Consider the following 18,647-nt stretch of genomic DNA (forward strand, 5'->3'; position numbering starts at 1 on the left):
AATAATATGGGTAGATAACTGTTTGATTGGGTAGAAGTTCAAGAAAAAAAAAAGACTTTTCATTTTGTGGTGTAAAATGTGGTACATATATTTTATGTGACTATAAATCATTACATAAAGGTACTTTGTTTCTAAATATATAAAATTGTTATATTTTTACAGACTAAAAAAAAGTTCGTTCACATAAATTGAAACGGAGATTATTAGAAGGGAAACTTGCACAAATGTCCCAAATAAATCTCAATTTACCAACCTCTAGCCATTAATTATAGACTTACCAAAACTAGCCAACAAAAATTAAAAAACCAAATAATAGGGTTCTTTCTCTCAAAGAATCACATGCAAAAAATACCTTTCATATTTTTAAGCGTGATTAGCAACACTAGATACAAGACGGAAAGGAAATTTTATGGATAAGGTAGCAAATAAGGTGATGAAATACAAAAAATATATACAATATTCCAAAAATCTAAACAAAAAAGGAACTTTTTCAATGGGTATAGTTGAAATTCATTGAAAATATATAGATAAATCAATATACAAAATTTGAGGAAGATTGGAGGTGATTTGGACTGGTTTTGTATCAAAATTCGTAATTAAATCGAGTTCAAAAAAGTCTTCTGCGACACATGTATCAAACATGTATCACGCATGTATCTCACACACAGGTATACATGGATATACATGTGATACATAATAGATATAAATATGATACACAAATGATACACAGTGTGATACACATATCATTTTTTTCATGTTCAGTTTTTACCGAATTTTCAATTCAAACCACCTCAAAACTTCACTAAATCATCCCAAAACTGAGATTCAAACTCCTTAAATTGTGCCCAATCTATTCTAATAATACCCACTCAAAACAAAACAAAAATTTGATATATTTTTTTGCTACAAATAGCTAATTGGCTAATTTGGCTAATATTAGTAATATTTTGGCAAAATACCTTAAACCAACCCTAAACTTGGCTCAGATTATTAGTATCCTCCACGAACTATGCCCGGTCTTAATTATCCCCCCCCCCCCAACTTGGCCTTTTGAAAGACATTACCTCCCTAGACGCTGATGTGGTAAAAAGTGTGGGTGCACTCACCTGCCACGTGGATTTTTCTGTATATGTGACATTTTTTTGAAAAACAAAATATATTTTTACCGTTTTAAGAATATTACTTTTTCAGATAATTTTTTTCGAATACAATTTATAATAAAACTTGGATAGAACTACATTATTTAGGCTAAATATTTTATTTGGACAGAAATAATAAAGTTTTAGTTAATCTTCTTTTGAATTTGACCTGAAAATAAAGATTTATACAATTGAAATAAATAGTCAAGGCATCTAAAAAGTTTTAAAAAATACATAGTTTGAAATTAATTATTTTGGCTATAATTTTTTATATAGCACTAAATTACGGTGCTCTAATTTTTATTTTTATTTTTACAAATTTTACCTAAAAAGGTAAAAATACACAGTTGAAATAAATAGTCGTTGCATCAAAAGAAGAAATAAAAAGAGTGTATTGATGCAATGACTATTTATTTTTTATAACTTTTAGATGCCTTGACTATTTATTTCAATTGTATAAATCTTTATTTTCAGGTCAAATTAAAAAAAAAATACTCCCTCCGTTTCAGTTTATGTGAACCTATTTCCTTTTTGGTTCATTCCAAAAAGAATGAACCCTTTCTAAATTTGGAAACAATTTAGAATAAACTTACAACTCTACCCCTAATGAAAAGCTTTTATAACCACACAAATACTCTGGGCCCCTTTTTAACTTGTTTAGGACAACAAATTTCAAAAGTCTTCATTTTTCCTTAAACTCCGTGCCCAGTCAAACAGGTTCACATAAATTGGAATGGAGAGAGTAATTAAAACTTTATTATTTTTGGCCAAATAAAAATATTTAGCCTAAATAATATAGTTTTATCCAATTTTTATTATAAATTGTATTCGGAAAAAATTATCTAAAAAATAATATTCTTAAAAAGGTAAAAATATATTTTATTTTTCAAAAAATGCCACATATACAGAAAAATCCACGTGGCAGGCAAGTGCTGCCACACTTTTTGCCACATTAGCGTTTAGGGAGTAATGTCTCTCAAAAGGCCAAATTGAGGGGGGTAATTAAGACCGGACATAGTTCAAGGAGGATACTAATAATCTGAATCAAGTTTAAGAGTAATTTAAGGTATTTTGTTTAATATTTTATCAGTTGACCAATTTTTATAATGAGCTACCTCTAAATGGACATAGCTTGTAATTTCCCTTATTAGAAATTAAAATATTAGTCATGAAACATTTTGTACAAAGATAAAACTTGTCTTCCGAGTCGTTAATGCCAATAACCAATTTACGACTATCTGATTTCTTTCTTTCTTTTTCCTTTTTCTGTTTTATGACCTTTGCATATGTCACACGATTCCCACGTTAAGTGTTAGGATGCGTTAGATAAAATAATGCATGCATTAGTTTTGTGTATTAATAATATCATATTTGGTAGACATTTTGAACATATGCATTAGTTATGCAAGCATTACTTATACATCCTATTTGGTATTATCCTATGCATAACTAATGCATAGAAAACCATGGTATTAGCAATGCAATGGGGTTTAATGCATGCATTGGCTTAGTTAGAGACAAAATTATCCTTCAAAATTTATGCTTGATTAAAATATGCTAGTTATTATATTAAATGCAAGTTTAAAATAATCCAAGTAGTGAGAAATAAAATTATAGCTCTAGTAAATAAATAAATACTTAACATATTCCTTTTTTTATAAATAAATATTTAACTGGCGAAATGCCTTCCTAGCCACTTAAACTTGTCGGTTTTTTTAAAGCCGATACATAAACTTATAACTTTCCCATTTGAACACTCGAACTCGTTTTTTCCATAACTAATAAACACATCTGACCATTGACCATGTGCGCGTGTATTACACATACACATACGTGTCCATCCAGTCAGCAAATGACCAATGGATGTCTTACACGTAAGGACGCGAACAGTCAAGCATCAACTCCTTCTCTTTGACAGCTTTAGCGTTCTTCTTCATCAACCATTTCAAGCTAATTCCAACACCCCTAGCAACAGAAGAACGCCTATCTCTGCTACGCCTATCTCTGCTCCTTTTTCTTCCCTACGACATAGTGATGAACGACAAAGAAGCAGATCAATTACAATGCAGTAGAAACAGACCAAAATGAGTCCAATGGAAAAACAGTTTTAAAGATAAATTAATATCTTCTGACAGTACCAACATATACCTAGATTTTGAATGCAATTCTTTCAGCAACATCTCTCTTGAAGATGAAAACACAAACCCGGAAAATCACCCAAACTTCATCCCCATCTCAGCACAAGACAAAGAAAGACTATACCAACCATGACAACAATCCATCATCACCAAGCTGCTTGGGAAGAAGTTAGGGTACATTCAACTAAGGGACAAGCTTCATCGATTATAGAGATCATCAGAAGCTCTAAATTTAATAGATCTAGGTAATGATTTCTATCTCATTTCCACCATTTTCACGGTCTGAAAAATGAAAAAAAAATTGAAAATGGAGCTTCAGATTTTTAAAAATGGAGGAAGGGGGTATTTTGTACTGTTGGGCATTGGGAAGGGGGTTTTCACGCTCCTGTGCGTCTTGTTCCTCACGCGGGCTGCTGATTAGGACCAACTGACGCCATATGGGCATGGTCAATGGTCAAATGTGTTTATTAGTTATGAACAAAACGAATTCGAGTGTTCAAATGAGAAAGTTATAAGTTTATGTATCGGCTTTAAAAAATCCGACAAGTTTAAGTGGCCAGGAAGCCATTTCGCCTATTTAGTTCTATATTACAATTTATGTAGACAAATCAAATAATTTTTTTAAAACTTTTTCATATGAAAACATTTCTCAAAATATGTCCGAGTGATCAATTGGTTTTGAGGGCATTTTTGTAAACAAACAATTTTTTTAGAAATTGTGTAATGCTTTAATACATCAAACCAAACAATTGATAAAAAATATGTCAGCATAACTAATACTAACATAACTAATGCAAGCATAACTAATACAAGCATTACTAATACACCCTATTCAACATTGTTGTTATGCACCACACCAAACGATCCCCAAAGGTGTTAGCAAAGCAACACATGAATCCCACCTACTCAACGCTTGTGCATAATTCTTTAATTAATTAAACGCCATGCGTGACTCTACAATAATAGCGCAATGAAACCCTCAAATCTACACCTTATTATTCCATGGAGGGAGTAAATGGGGATGGGTCGTTAATCAAGTTGATCTGTTGTGTTAAGAATTCAGATTGGGGCCGCATTGGTCGTGAATCCACTGTCGCATGTCTCTATTATCGGAATACTGGAATCGAAATTGATTTGGACCAGCCCTATGCTGAATTTTGGATGGGCACCCATGAATCCGGCCCATCGTACGTTGTGCAAGGTGAAAAGGTGACATTGAAGGATTGGATTGAAAGGAATCCTGGTGTTCTTGGTGAAATTGTTGTTAAGAAATGGGGTACCAACCTTCCCTTTCTCTTCAAGGTTTGCTCTGTTCTAAAATGTTTATTTTCTTTTTTGGTTGATTTTCTCGGATTTCCATTATATTTGGTTGTTTAGAGTTTACGTTATATACATAGTCGGGTCAGCTTTACTTGATGTAGATATTCTTTAGCTGCTGTAGGTAATCCGTCTTAAGGCTTACCTGTAGATATTCTTTTGAGTGACCAGATAAAGTAAATAAATTCTTTATATAACCTAAACTCGGGTATATTTTTAATGTTTAAGTTATATATACAGCCTTTACCAGTTATAGACGGTAGTTATAGTCGTAGCCTGTCTTATTTTTAAGATTATAAATTCACATTTTAAGGAGGCTTAATCTATAGATATCCTTTGAATGACATGATAGTATAAGAAAATATTTTACACTAATGGTGTATATTACTTAAACATAGTGCTGTCGGGACTAACTTGCAGGCACCTTGATTATTTCATTAAGGCTTAGGTAGATGGGAAGAAATCACTTGGTGTTTTGTCAGGGATTTGAACCCTTATCTTCAAGGTTTGCAGGCACTTCGTTGACCACTAGGTCACACCCTTAAGCAGCACATATGGTACTTTTAATGATGGTAGTGTCGGGGCCAACTTGCGCATACCTCAACTGCATATTCCCACCAATACAATTACAGGGTAACTCTATCTATCGAGGAGATAGGAAGAGAACACCTAGTTTTTTTTTTTATCTGAGACTTGAACCCTTGTCTTCAAGGTCCGCACCTACTTTGTTTACCACTAGTCCACACCCTTGGGTAGTACATGGAATATTTTGTTGATGGGTGGTGGTGCCATTGGAATCCAACCTCTATTTTTATCATGCTAACTTTTTGGATGAGATGGTTCATACAATTCAATATAAATCAAGGAATACTAAATTGCTCTGTTAGCAAATCTTTAAAGTTGTGATTTTTATCAGCTCTCTAATAGTAGTATAATAATGCATAATAACTACTAGTGTGACACCAAATATGGTCTTTGATATTGACATGGTCCGCTTCTCAGAAAATCCAGATTAGGGGACAATTCAGATTAATTACATCGATTTTAAATGAGAGAAAGTCTTTATACTTGTGTTTCTGTATGTGGTTAAGAAGGTTTCTTAACATTGCTTGCTTTTTAGGTATTATCTGTTGCCAAAGCTTTGTCGATACAGGCCCATCCAGACAAGGTGTTGGCCACTTCTCTACATAAAGAGCAGCCATTTGTTTACAAGGATGACAATCACAAACCCGAGATGGCTTTGGCATTGACGCAATTTGAGGCTTTATGTGGGTTTGTCAGTCTTGAGGTACGTTCTTGTAGTTTTTGTTCGTCTAGTTAATAATAAACATATTATTGTTCTTTCTTACTCTCAACCGATTCATTCCTCAGTGATGATAGATAATAAGATCACTTGGTTGCTGCAATGTACACATAACCTCTCATTGTGGAATCTTATATTTTGCCAGGCCTCTTCATTTGGCAAAGTCATGAGTTCTAAGCTCACATTTGTGTACTCTAAGCTGATTGTAAACGTGTCCTATTAAAAAATTATCATGAATTGTTTGAGCTTAGATATTTTTTTCGTTTGTACTAGTTGAACCTCCCTTTAAGAAATAATAAAAATAAATTTGAGCTTGTTGTTTCTTCCCCAACAACCAGATGTTAAAACTTAAAACTTAAGGGAGAAAAAAATATAGAATGGAAAAAGAGTTCCAAATAACTTTTCAAATCCCTCCTTTCTCTAGGTGATATGAAAGGCTGCTAACTGGGTGTTCCGGCTAGCATACGTGTTAAGAAACTAGCATATTTTGCTTTCTTTTTCTGTGCTCAAAAGTTGTGGAATTTATGTTAGACTGCAGATATAAACAGCTACGTAGAAGACAGAAGTTTATTCTGGTTAACAAGCTTCTTATATTGAGAGATCTGGAAATGGGGTAGGGTTGATAGAGCTGGATCCAAGATTTTAAGTCAGTGGGGCAGTTGTATACCTTATTCATGTGGTTGATTTTCTTGAGAAGCAACGTTGTGCTCCTTGACTTGAGTTGACGGAATGGATTTAACTTGCATGACTATTTTCCAGAAAAAGAAATTGATTTTGATACTAAGTATATTGAACATTTTCCAGGAGCTCAAGGTGACTGTTAAAACTACGCCCGAGATTGTCGAAGTGATTGGTAATGCAAAAGCGGAGCAAATTTTAAACTTGAATGAGGATGATGGGGAGGTGGAGGTTAGATTAGTGCTACAATCAGCATTTACTGACATAATGTCAGTTTGCAAGGATGTGATCGTTGAGGTGTTGGCCAAGCTGATTAGTCGCCTAAACATTAAAGATCAGGTAATCCATATTGATCCATGATCAAGTGAAAGTAATTTTTTTTGTTATTAATTGGAGGTCTCCTTTTCTAAGTTGCTCGGATTCGGGTGCGGGTATCCAATACAGGGACGGACTCGAGTATCGGATTCGGCAAAATCTAAATTTTAAGATTCGAGAGTGCGGGTCTGGATATGGATACGGGTGCGGGGATTCGGCTAATAAAAAATAGAGTAATAAACATATTATAAATTTTGAGAGATATTCGGTGAAAAACTTACATGAATATTGTAGAATTCAATCTTTCATTCTCCAAGATGGACATTATTCTTTCATTCTCCTAAATCTGTTTTATTTTTTATTTTGAGAAATCAAAATCTCAATTTTTCTCCCAAATTTGTCGATGGACTCCGGTCAAAGTGTCCGAAGTCAGTTGACCGAATCAGGGACGTATCCCGCTCTCGTCCCTGTCTCGTATCAGGACGGGGACGGCACCAAAATCGATGAGTCCGCACAACTTAGCTCCTTTTTGTGCTTCTGCATGGTAGTAAACTTGTTCGTGTGGATAGTAATTCTCCGAGTTTTTGGGAAGGTTTGATCTTTGTTGTCTTTATGTGCTTTTGTCCTAGTCCTATCTCCTAACACAGACATACTTGTATACCTCTACTAACTTACATGTGTCGCTCTTACATGGTGGTGGCTTGCACTGGCAGAAAATGTAAGGCCGATTTGTGAAAATGCGAGGGCTGAGAGTATCACAATGTTTTATTGATTTGAATATTGAATTTCTGTATTTTATAACTACAGCTGATCTATCTTATCCTTGTTCGTCCCCAGATTAAAAAGAAATAAGAAAAAGGTGACTTGTTCTCTTCCACTTTAAATGTGGATGGATCAGCTGAAACATAAAAAATAACTGTGATAACCTCCATCAAGTTGCATTTGTTGTGCAATTCCTACCAAGGAGCCAATCTGTTTGGATTTGATTTCGTTCTATGTGTATCGCTGCAAATGTGATTATTCAGTTTTCCTTTATTTCCTATTATTGTTGAACCTTGGATGCGTCAAAGCCTTTTCACAGCCACGAAAGTGACACGACTTTATCTGCATCAAATTCTGTCATTCTGGAAACTACGAGATATATTTTGGGTTTGAGTTTAGTACTTTTGTTGATGCATAAGTTATTCTTATGTAAATTATGTGGGGGAACCGAACTGCTTATGGTCTCGTCAAACATATTAGCTGTAACTCTTGCTGCTTAAGTTCATCTTGCCCATTGTTTCTTATTTAAATGGATTTGCATTTATCTTCCGTGTTGTAGGCGAGGCACCTAACGGACAAAGAACAGTTGATTTTAAGACTCGAGAAGCAGTATCCAGCTGATGTTGGTGTCTTAGCTGCATACTTGTTAAATTATGTGAAACTCAACCCTGGTGAAGCATTATATTTAGGCTCAAATGAACCTCATGCATATTTATATGGTGAGTCTGTTGAATGCATGGCAAATTCAGACAACGTGATACGTGCCGGTCTAACTCCAAAGCACCGAGATGTTGAAATTCTCTGTTCAATGCTCACTTACAGACAGGTATTGTCAGACACCATTATGGTTTTGCTCCATATACCATATTTATTTCATCTTTTGTGATATAGTTAGAGATTGACGTTCATGACTGAACCCCTGAATAAAGCAGCAACCTTATTATGTGCTTCTTAGAAGTTCGACCAACCATAGGCTAGGCAAGAGTTGTATTTTGAGCTCAGTATAGTGACTGAAATTGGTTGGTATCTTTTCTTTGATTATGAATCCTATCAAAGAATTGATTCAACTAAAATGAGATGATAGGAGGCGTTGAAGGTGTATATTCTTTGTTGTTTATAAGTTACCCGTTTTTTCGGTATGAGAAGATTTTATTGGGTTATCGCCTATTTATTCTCCAAAATGAAATACATGGCATTGGATTTATGTTAAGCGATGAATCTGAATCAGCTTGTTTCTGCAGGGGTTTCCTGAAATTCTGAAAGGTACTGTAGTTAATCCATACACAATGAGATACCTCCCTCCTTTTGATGAATTCGAGGTGGATCGTTGCATTCTTCCTCCACAATCAACTACTGTATTTCCTTCCATTCCTGGTCCTTCCATTTTTTTGGTCGTGGGAGGAGAGGGGACGATGACCACATCATCAGACGCGGTAGTTGCTGAAGGCGATGTTTTATTTGCATCTGCAAATACCAAAATTACTGTTGCAACCTTGTCTGGTTTGCATCTATATAGAGCAGGAGTTAGCAGCAGGTTGTTTGAGTAATGGTTAGTGACATATCCTATGCATAAATAGTGTATTGATTTCTCTCTTATTGCTAATTTTTCAGCACCACTTTGTAATAGGATCTTGTACATTACACGGCCTCGTAGATGTAGATCAAATCACCCTTGGTACGGGTGGACAATTAGCTAGAGCAGCGTGTGCTGTAGTAAAACTGATCCCAAAAGAAGGGAAATTGACCACATTAAAGTTACCTTCTGGAGAGGTCCCTATACAAGTAAACTTTCAATAGAATGGTAAAGAACTTGTTATCAATCAGAAAATGTATGCTGTTAGTGGGGATATTAGTGAAAGGATATTACTAGGTAAGGTATTTTTACTGGTTTCCAAAACTAATTCTGGCAGTTGTTATTTTCATTATGATTTTGTTTCATACACTGTAAGAAATTACCAAACATTGCCGGAGTTTGTAATGAAAAATTAACACAACTATATCTGGATTTTATACAAAATATAAATGCGAAAATGCTAAATTTAGTTCTGGAAAAGCAAGTCGGCTGCCCGTTCAATAGCTTAAATTGCATAATATTCATCTGGCACTACTTAAAAAGAAACAAAAAATCCATAAAGGCTAACAAATCCATGCGACACTAATCAATCAGCATGCATCATGCATGTAACTAGCGGTGACACCGATAAAAAAATAGTTATCCATTCATATTATCCACTAAATAATAAGTTAGATAATAAACTTTTTAAAAGATAATCAAATATAGATAAGATCCATTCATCCATAATATCTATTTAAAAATGGATAATCAATGGATAACCAATAAGTTTAACTTTTATATTTGCAAAGACTCAAATTTGGGGTTCCTCAAGTTTGGGAGATTTGGTATTTTCCCAAAAGTGATCAAATTCAAGAAGCAATAGATAATATGGATATCCATCTTATCTGCTGGTTAACCATATTAAATATAGGGTGGGTCGGCTAATTTATCCGTTTTTGCATTACCTATTTTAACCCGCTCATATCAAACCCGACCCGCCTGTTTGTCACCCCTACGACAGATTACAAAAGTTCAATACGACGTGAGTAAACCAGTGAGAACAAGTTCTGTGAACACTTTGCGTCAAATAATGCTGTGTGATTGGAATTGGTTAACTTCCATTACATGAGACATCATTTACTCAATCCGAGCTTTTAATATATTGGTTCTCTTGATTTAAAATAATTATAATGCTAGTCAAATATTCAAAATAGAAATAACTATACTATGTAAAAATCTCATTTGGGGGGGGGGGGAGAGTTTGTGTATATATATATATATAAAGTTGCTTCATTGAGCTGTGTCTCATGATTATCATTTATATTGATATGTACTAGTTGTGTTAGCGTAACTCGGAATGTGTGGGATTGCACATATTTTTCGATCCCATACCCAAATAAAGTAGAGGAGCGATAAATTGACAGTCAGCATAAAACTTGTCAACATGATAAATTCTCATAATACAGATATTGTTGGAAAGTGCCCACCTAGGCACGTGTTATGTTGACACCCGGATGTGATGAAGGGGTTCCACCACATCGCCGCCTGGGTGTGAGAAAGTATGAGCAGGGATTCCCACATCAAGGATGGGTATGGGTAAAGAAGTTAGTTCTGCCATGCTAGCGCCCGAATATGGTGAAAAATATGAAAAGGTTCCCTACGGGTGTGGGTAAAGAAGCAAGTTCCGTCACATAGTGCTTGGATGTGGTGCAAAATAAGAAAGAGTTTTCTCATCATGGACAATGAGGATTAAAAAGCTAGTACAAGAGAGGTGGATTCATGTAGGTAACTGGAATATAGGCACTTTGAGAGGAAAGTCGACAAAATAGTGGATATCTTAAAAAGAAGGAGAGTTAATATTATATGCCTTCAAGAAACTAATGGACAGGGCAAAATGCTAGAGAGACAGGTTACACGGATTATAAACTATAGTATTGTTGGATAGATAAATATAAGAATGGAGTGGGAATTACTGTAAAACCGAAACTTAAAGATAAGGTTGTAGAAGTAAAATAAATTGGGAATAGGATTATTACAAGAAGGCTTTGTGGGGGAAGGAGACAATCAATGTTATCAGTATCTACAAATAAAACTAAATGTAGAAGCTAAAGCTAAAGAGGAAATGGGTTCTCCCAACATACCAAGTGCGGTTGCGTCAACAGCTCCCTGGACAGCGAAATAGGGGTGACTTCACATTGTTTCCTGACATAAGTAATATGTACTCAGATCTTACTCGTACTTTGTGAAGGTAGAAAGGTTATTTTCGATAGACCATATGATCAAGAAAAGCATGGAAGACATAATTCCCGCAAATCAAGGTTAACCAAAACACTTACCTCTTTTCGAAATAATTCGATCTTCCAAAATCGTCTTTTCTTTAGCACAAGCATCCAAACCACTCGAATCTAGCCAACCAACATGCAAATAAGTCAAACACGCTTTAGAAACTACCCTAGTATCAAAAAGGTTCGATCTTTAACATATTTGAAAAAGTCAACTCGGGCCTACTTGGTTGAAATCAAGATCAAATCCCGATTATGCACTCACCCGAATCCAACTATGTGTTTTATTTCGAGACCTGACCTCAAATCGAGGTCTAAATCTCTATATTGTCAAATCCTAAGTTTTTACCAAAAATCCTATTTTTACTCTATAAAAATCTACATTAATGAATGAAAATATACGGAAAGTAATGAAAATTGATCAAAAATACATTAAAAAGTTACTAACTTTTGAAGTTGAGAAGAAAATTCTCTTCAAAAATCGCATGCACAAAGTATAGGTCGCAAAAATGAAAAGAAAAAGAGCTAATCCCAAAATCTCCTATTTTTACCCAGCTGCAGATGTCGCAATTGCGAATCAAGATTCGCGATTGCACAGCTTGCAAATATGAATCAGTATTCGTAAATGCGATAAAGCCTCCAAAGCTCAAAATTCGCAAATGCGACACCTAGTTCGCAATTGCAAAGCTGGCTTGCCCCTGCCACACTTTGAAAATGCAAGGTCTCCTTCGCAATTGCGAGCAACCCATTATAATTGTGATGACCATGATAGTAGGCTAGAAATTAGTGTTTTATTCGTATTTTGCACTCTAATTACTGCACTTAATTTGTGTTTGAGCTTAAATAATAGTGATTTGTGTTATGATAAAAATCAAAATATGGTGGATGTCTACTCTTCCTCCATGATCTTTCTCTCAAATGGTTAATGACATATTCAATGACATATTTTCTATGTTCAATGACATATTCCATGACATATTTGCTTCACTTTTCATGCCTATATAAAGGCTTTGTAATAGATAGGAAAATACACACAATTGAAGAAGAAAATCTCTTCCTTCTCTCTATCTCTATTCTTGTTCATGTTTTACTAAGTTGCTTTTATTTCTTGTTCATACTTTACTAAATTGCTTTTATTTCTTGTTCATGCTTTACTAAATTGCTTTTATTTCATAACACGTTATCAGCACGAGTCTCTAACCAATTGTATTTATATATCTACAAAAAAAAATTCCTACATCCAGAAAAATTACAATTAGAAGCCATACATATCATCACATGGTTAAATGTAAAGAGAAACTACATATGGTAAATAATGAAATGTAAGAAGGTATGATTATCTTATACTTGTCATTCCTTTAAAATCTCATATGCACACAACTTTGTACTACACCTGTATTGCATAAGCACATATTAATATTACATCTTTTATATCACATGAATGGAATAAAATTTTCGAAGTTCTATATGTTAAAATCATAGTAGCAGTTAATTGTTGATATGATGCATGTCATGGTAACCAAGGATATTTTATATAAATTGTCTTATGCATATTTATGTGTTAACTATTTTCAATCTGTCCTGCCGCTTTTAACATTTTCTTTTACTTGGATGAATATTTTTTTTCCTTTTGAATTTTTACACTTGCATATAGTACCAAAAAAAAAAAGGAATAAAATATAATAATAAAATTGGTCACACTGATTAAAAGCATAAATCATCTTGAAGAAAATAAGAAATACTTCACATCTTTATCTAAGTTGATTAATTACTTCTTTGAAGTTTGGAAAACAAACCAGCTATTGAGAAAGTATACTTCATAATTTATGGTCGTATCATTTGAAAGCAAACAATGATTAGTATGATTACTAGAAGAGGTATTTTTGAGTATCCATAACTTACTTGATGTTTGCTACTAACTTATCATTTTTAAGTATTTTATATGAATGATGCACAAGCTACAACTGGTAAGTTGTTACCTATAATGTCACTTTTCAGGTAATATAAATGTTGAATTTATGTATTAGTACTATATATGTGTTGTTACCTATATGGTGTATTTTTGATAAATTTATTCACTAATTGCTTGGTTGAATTGAGTGAAGGAAAGTCATGGCGTTTAATCAAATCCAATAGGTAGGGTATACCCCGAAAACAACAATATTTTTGAGAGAGACTCAACAAATATTAAGACAATGATTTTATGATTCTTTTAAACTCTAATAAAATTTAGAAGAAATATTATGACTACAAACAATTGTATTTCATATAGATGCTACAAATAATTAATAAAGTTTTACGCTGATTTGAGATTTGTACACTTATTTAAGAAAGCAAATTTGATTTGCTAAGTTGCAAATTAGCTGTGTACAACTTTCTTGGCATGCGATTGAAATTAAGGCTTGAGAATGAATCTCAATATTTTTTTAGCCTATTATGCTATTGATTAAGACATCGGGATCAAGTCCTGATGCTCCATAATGATAAGAGTTGGGTTTGAGTCCCAATTTATTATGGCCTAACATGCCTTTATATTGGTAAGACATTGAGTTTGAGTCACAATGTACTATATTGATGATATAATGATGACTAAAGAAAAATAATATATTTTTCATGAAAAGGCATAAAAATTGTCCCACTTGATTTGCTCCATTCTTGAAGTGAATGTGATAACAGTGCATAATAAGTTTCTTGAAGAGAATGTGACTTGTGATAAGCATTGAGAATGCAAACTCATTCCTAAAGTTGAATGTGGCAATATGTGATAAAAGCAATGAATAAAGACATGCAATTCATGATTATATGAATACCACACAACTCACCTCTAAGGGAGGTTTGAGTAAAATAAAGAGAATAAATATTATTGTGTGGTTACATGAATATGTCATTGGTCGCGTACATGTGATATGCCAAATATTATTTTGTCATGCCTTATAAAAGTTATTAAAGGCAAAATGAAATGATTTTGCTTATGATGATTTTGACCATGACAATTTATTATGATATAATTTTCTCCGTGAAGGAGACATTTACCATATGAATGGTATGATAAAAGATCTTGTAGTACAAAAGTTGTTAAGAACTCCGGAAAAACTAATTTGTTACTACCCGGATGAATAAACTTATTCATGACATTGATATTGTAAAGTCTCAAAAGAAACTTTTTGAGTTTCAACTATATAAGTCAAAGTGATTGGCATATTGAGACTATAAATGAAAGGAAGATTGAATATCTTCATATTTCTATAATCATATTGGGTAAATATGAAAGGTTACCCGATCTTCTTTCTATTTGTACTACACAAATATAAGCATGATGTTGGAATCATATGTCACCAGTAAACTAGAGGTTTACTAAAACAAATATTAATTGGCATGACCGGTTAGCCATCTCGGTTCAATTATGATGCGAAAAATTAATTAAGAATTACATTGACATATATTGAAGAATAGAAGATTCTTCAAGAATTCTCTTGTGCTGCTTATTCTCATGATATACCAGTTAAAGGTTGGGATTGAATCCTTTGATTTCTGGAAGGAATAAAAGGTGATATATATATGGGCTCAGTCACCTGCCATGTGGACCGTTTACTATTATATGATTTTAATAGATGCATCTATTTTATGTCACATGTGCATTTGTTATCAACTTGTAGTTTGGTTTTTGCAAGATTGCTTGCTCAAATTATTAGAGCACAATTCCAGAATATAAATTATGATGATTTATCTTAATAATACTGGTTTAAATCCAAGTTGGTTTAGCAGAAATTGTATGCCTCCAATTATAGCTAAATCATTGGTTATGAGAACAAAACTCCCAAAAACGAAATTTGGTATGAGATTTATTATTTAATATACAGCAGCACTTGTACGCATCTAGCCAAGTTATAAAAATTTCTCCCTATCACAATCGGTTCAGGGTCAGGAACCAAATAATTTCTATATAGAAATATGGATGTGCTATATGATTTAATTATGCCACCAAAATGCACAAAGATGAGTTCCCAAAGATGGTTGGGAAATGTGTTGGTGATCCCAACATTAGGGGGAGAAAATGGGCAGCTGAGAAAGTGATACGTGAAATGAATTATTATGAATACATATAGATCCTCGTACAAGAAAATATAAACTTGAAGTTCAAGTGATATTCATTTACAAATTATTGCCAGACGCATTTGCTGACCCAAAGCTAAATGTCATATTTCAGCTGCTAATGCTCAAAATAGAATAAAGTCCATGAGGGACAGAGTCTACGTCACACATGAAGTGTACAGACCAATCGGTTCCAAAGATAAAACTCCTTGAAGAAGGAGAGGGGCAAATATTCAAAATGGTCATAATAAGGAGGCAAGTGCCCTAGAAGAGCACCACGACATAACACTTCATAAGACCTCATGGGAGAGGCTCAGGTACCTGAAAATAATGAAATAAAGAGATCTCAATAAGTTATGTCTTTATTGGGTAATAATGGAACCGACATAAAATGATTGTCGACGATATTGTTAATATAATGTAGCGCTCAATATGATTAATATTGACGAGGATCTTGAGATCAAATCTGTCATGAAATTTGGACGGATAAAAGATTGGCCAAATAAAAAATACGCAATGAAATTGACTTCACTTGAAAAATGTGAAGTTGGACGGATAGTCCAACACCTGAAAGTATAAAGTCAATTGAGGTATAAATGTGTTATTGTGCGAAAGGTTCAAGTCGATAGACATAAAGACGACTTGTGGCACAAGAAAATTAGTAAATATCCTCACATTGAATATATGGAGACATGTTCTCTTATAGTGGATATAGTCACTTCAGGTTTTAATCTGGCAATATATGAAAAACTTGATATGCGTATAGTGGATATCATTGAAAGATTTAAATTGTCTTGGAGCATATTAAGGTTTCCAAGAAATTTATTAAATAAAGCTTCAAAAATCCTTATACGGATTGAAACAATCAGGGCGCATGTGGTATAATCACCCGAGAGAGTACTTGTTGAAAGAATGGTGATATTAATGTGCAACGGATCCGTTCAAGTGATAATATGACTGATTTGTTCACCAAATATCTACCGGCGTCAACCTTCAAGAAACTAGTGTACAAGATTGGGATACGAAGGCTCAACGATGTGAACTGATGATCTCATCAGGGGGAGTTAATACGCGTTGTACTCTTTTTCCCTTACAAGGTTTTGTCCCATTGGGTTTTCCTTGCAAGGTTTTTAACGAGGCAACCAAAAGGCGTATTTCTAATATGTGTACTCTTTTTCCTTCATTAGGATTTTTTTTCCCATAGGGTTTTTTCCTAATAAGGTTTTAACGAGGCACATTATTTATGGACATCCAAGGGGGAGTGTTATGATAAAAATCAAAATATGGTGGATGTCTACTCTTCCTCCATGATCTTTCTCTCAAATGGTTAATGACATATTCAATGACATATTTTCTATGTTCAATGACATATTCCATGACATATTTGCTTCACTTTTCATGCCTATATAAAGGCTTTGTAATAGATAGGAAAATACACACAATTGAAGAAGAAAATCTCTTCCTTCTCTCTATCTCTATTCTTGTTCATGTTTTACTAAGTTGCTTTTATTTCTTGTTCATACTTTACTAAATTGCTTTTATTTCTTGTTCATGCTTTACTAAATTGCTTTTATTTCATAACAATTTGCACTTATTACGTATTTTATGCCTTGCAGGAAATGATTTCGAGTAAAAAGATAATCTGGAGCTAAGTCGAACAAGTTGGAGCTTTGAATTAAGTCAGAATCGGATTCAGGGGTTGAGGACCAAGTCTGGATATCAAAAAGTGAAAGAAACAAGTTACTCTGAGAAAACTATACTGCCACACCGCATGGGGCGCCACATTGTGTGGTGCGGCAGCGTAGTGGAGCCTGCTGACGAAGATTGCAAGCCTCTAATAAAACCCACAAGCGCGGGGCTCGTCGTGCCTGTATAAAATTCTCAGAGTAGTTTCCTAATTCGGCTTGGAAAGGGTAGTTCCGTTCGGACTCGTTTCCACACGGTATAAATACATCAAAAATACGTTTGTGAAGGAACTTTTGACCTTGGGAGCTTTTGGAGAGCATTGGAGGCTTAAAGACTCAATATTTCATCCTCCTTCTACCAATTTAATTCGCGAGTTTGGATTGTAACGTTGGATTAATGCTTTCTTATTCTTTAACTCTGCATATCTATGGAGTAGTTTACCTTAGGTTTTGACATGATTTAATGACTTGGTTGTTGTTTATGGATTTGACTACTGTTTAATTGCTTGAATTTATTGGAAGAGTTTTAATATTAGTGGTGATTTAATTCTTTATACTAGTATTTAATCGAAAGAGAAATATCTTATTGCATATTATTGTATTGTATGCCTTAGTTTATTTTGGTGATCCTTTGAAGTAATCGATAGTGCTTTTTGAGTTACCGTTTACATTAAGATTGAGAGTTATTCACGAGAAGTTTTTCTTAAATTATTCCTATCAATAGATTCTTGCGAGTTTCACCACATTTTACATTAGTTTATTTGAAAGATTTAGATTTAATCAATAGAGGAGTCTGAATCGGAAGTATAAACTAATCACCTATTGATCGAATTCATGAGAATCGATAGAACCTCAAGAGTGAAATATAACAATGTCATATTCAAGATATCATTCTTCCACCTATTATATCAAAAACCTTATTCTTCGTCTTGATAATAACCCATTGCTTACTCTCTAGGTCTATGTGATTAATTGTTTTAATTTTAATAGTTAATTTTAGATCATAATCATTCAATCAAAGTGTTAATCATTCTGAATAGCATTAAACCAGAAATTACTTGGACATTATTTAAATCAAATCCTTGTGGATACATAATAAAACTATACTATCTTTGGCTAGCGAACATCATTTATGTGTTGTGTTTTGCGCTCGTCAAACTTTGGCGCCGTTGTGGGGATTGGCAATCAAAATTGTTCGGAATTATTTTTGGTGCTAATTCAGGAACGTATTTTACTTTCTTGTATTCACGTTTTCTCACTTGTGTGCAGGCAACAAGTTTAATTTCTCTGGTGTATGACTCGATCTTCTTCAAAAGAAGTGATTCCACACGATCCAGAGGTAGAAAAGCGTCTACGACAATTGAGGAAAGAGAAAGAACTC

The 18,647-nt window shown here is 33.9% G+C and overlaps 1 protein-coding gene across 1 annotated transcript; it reads left to right on the top strand.

The window, feature by feature from the left end:
* Positions 1-4,180: 4,180 nt before the first annotated feature.
* Positions 4,181-9,649, top strand: LOC104244933 (mannose-6-phosphate isomerase 2-like). The gene is made up of 5 exons (XM_009800456.2): positions 4,181-4,579; positions 5,715-5,882; positions 6,702-6,914; positions 8,212-8,478; positions 8,894-9,649. The coding sequence occupies exons 1-5, from the start codon at positions 4,280-4,282 to the stop codon at positions 9,197-9,199; spliced, it is 1,254 nt and encodes a 417-aa protein (XP_009798758.1). The 5' UTR covers positions 4,181-4,279; the 3' UTR covers positions 9,200-9,649.
* The last annotated feature ends 8,998 nt before the right edge of the window (positions 9,650-18,647 follow it).

The sequence above is a fragment of the Nicotiana sylvestris genome, chromosome 9, assembly GCF_000393655.2.
Source record: "Nicotiana sylvestris chromosome 9, ASM39365v2, whole genome shotgun sequence".
Lineage (NCBI taxonomy): Eukaryota > Viridiplantae > Streptophyta > Magnoliopsida > Solanales > Solanaceae > Nicotiana > Nicotiana sylvestris.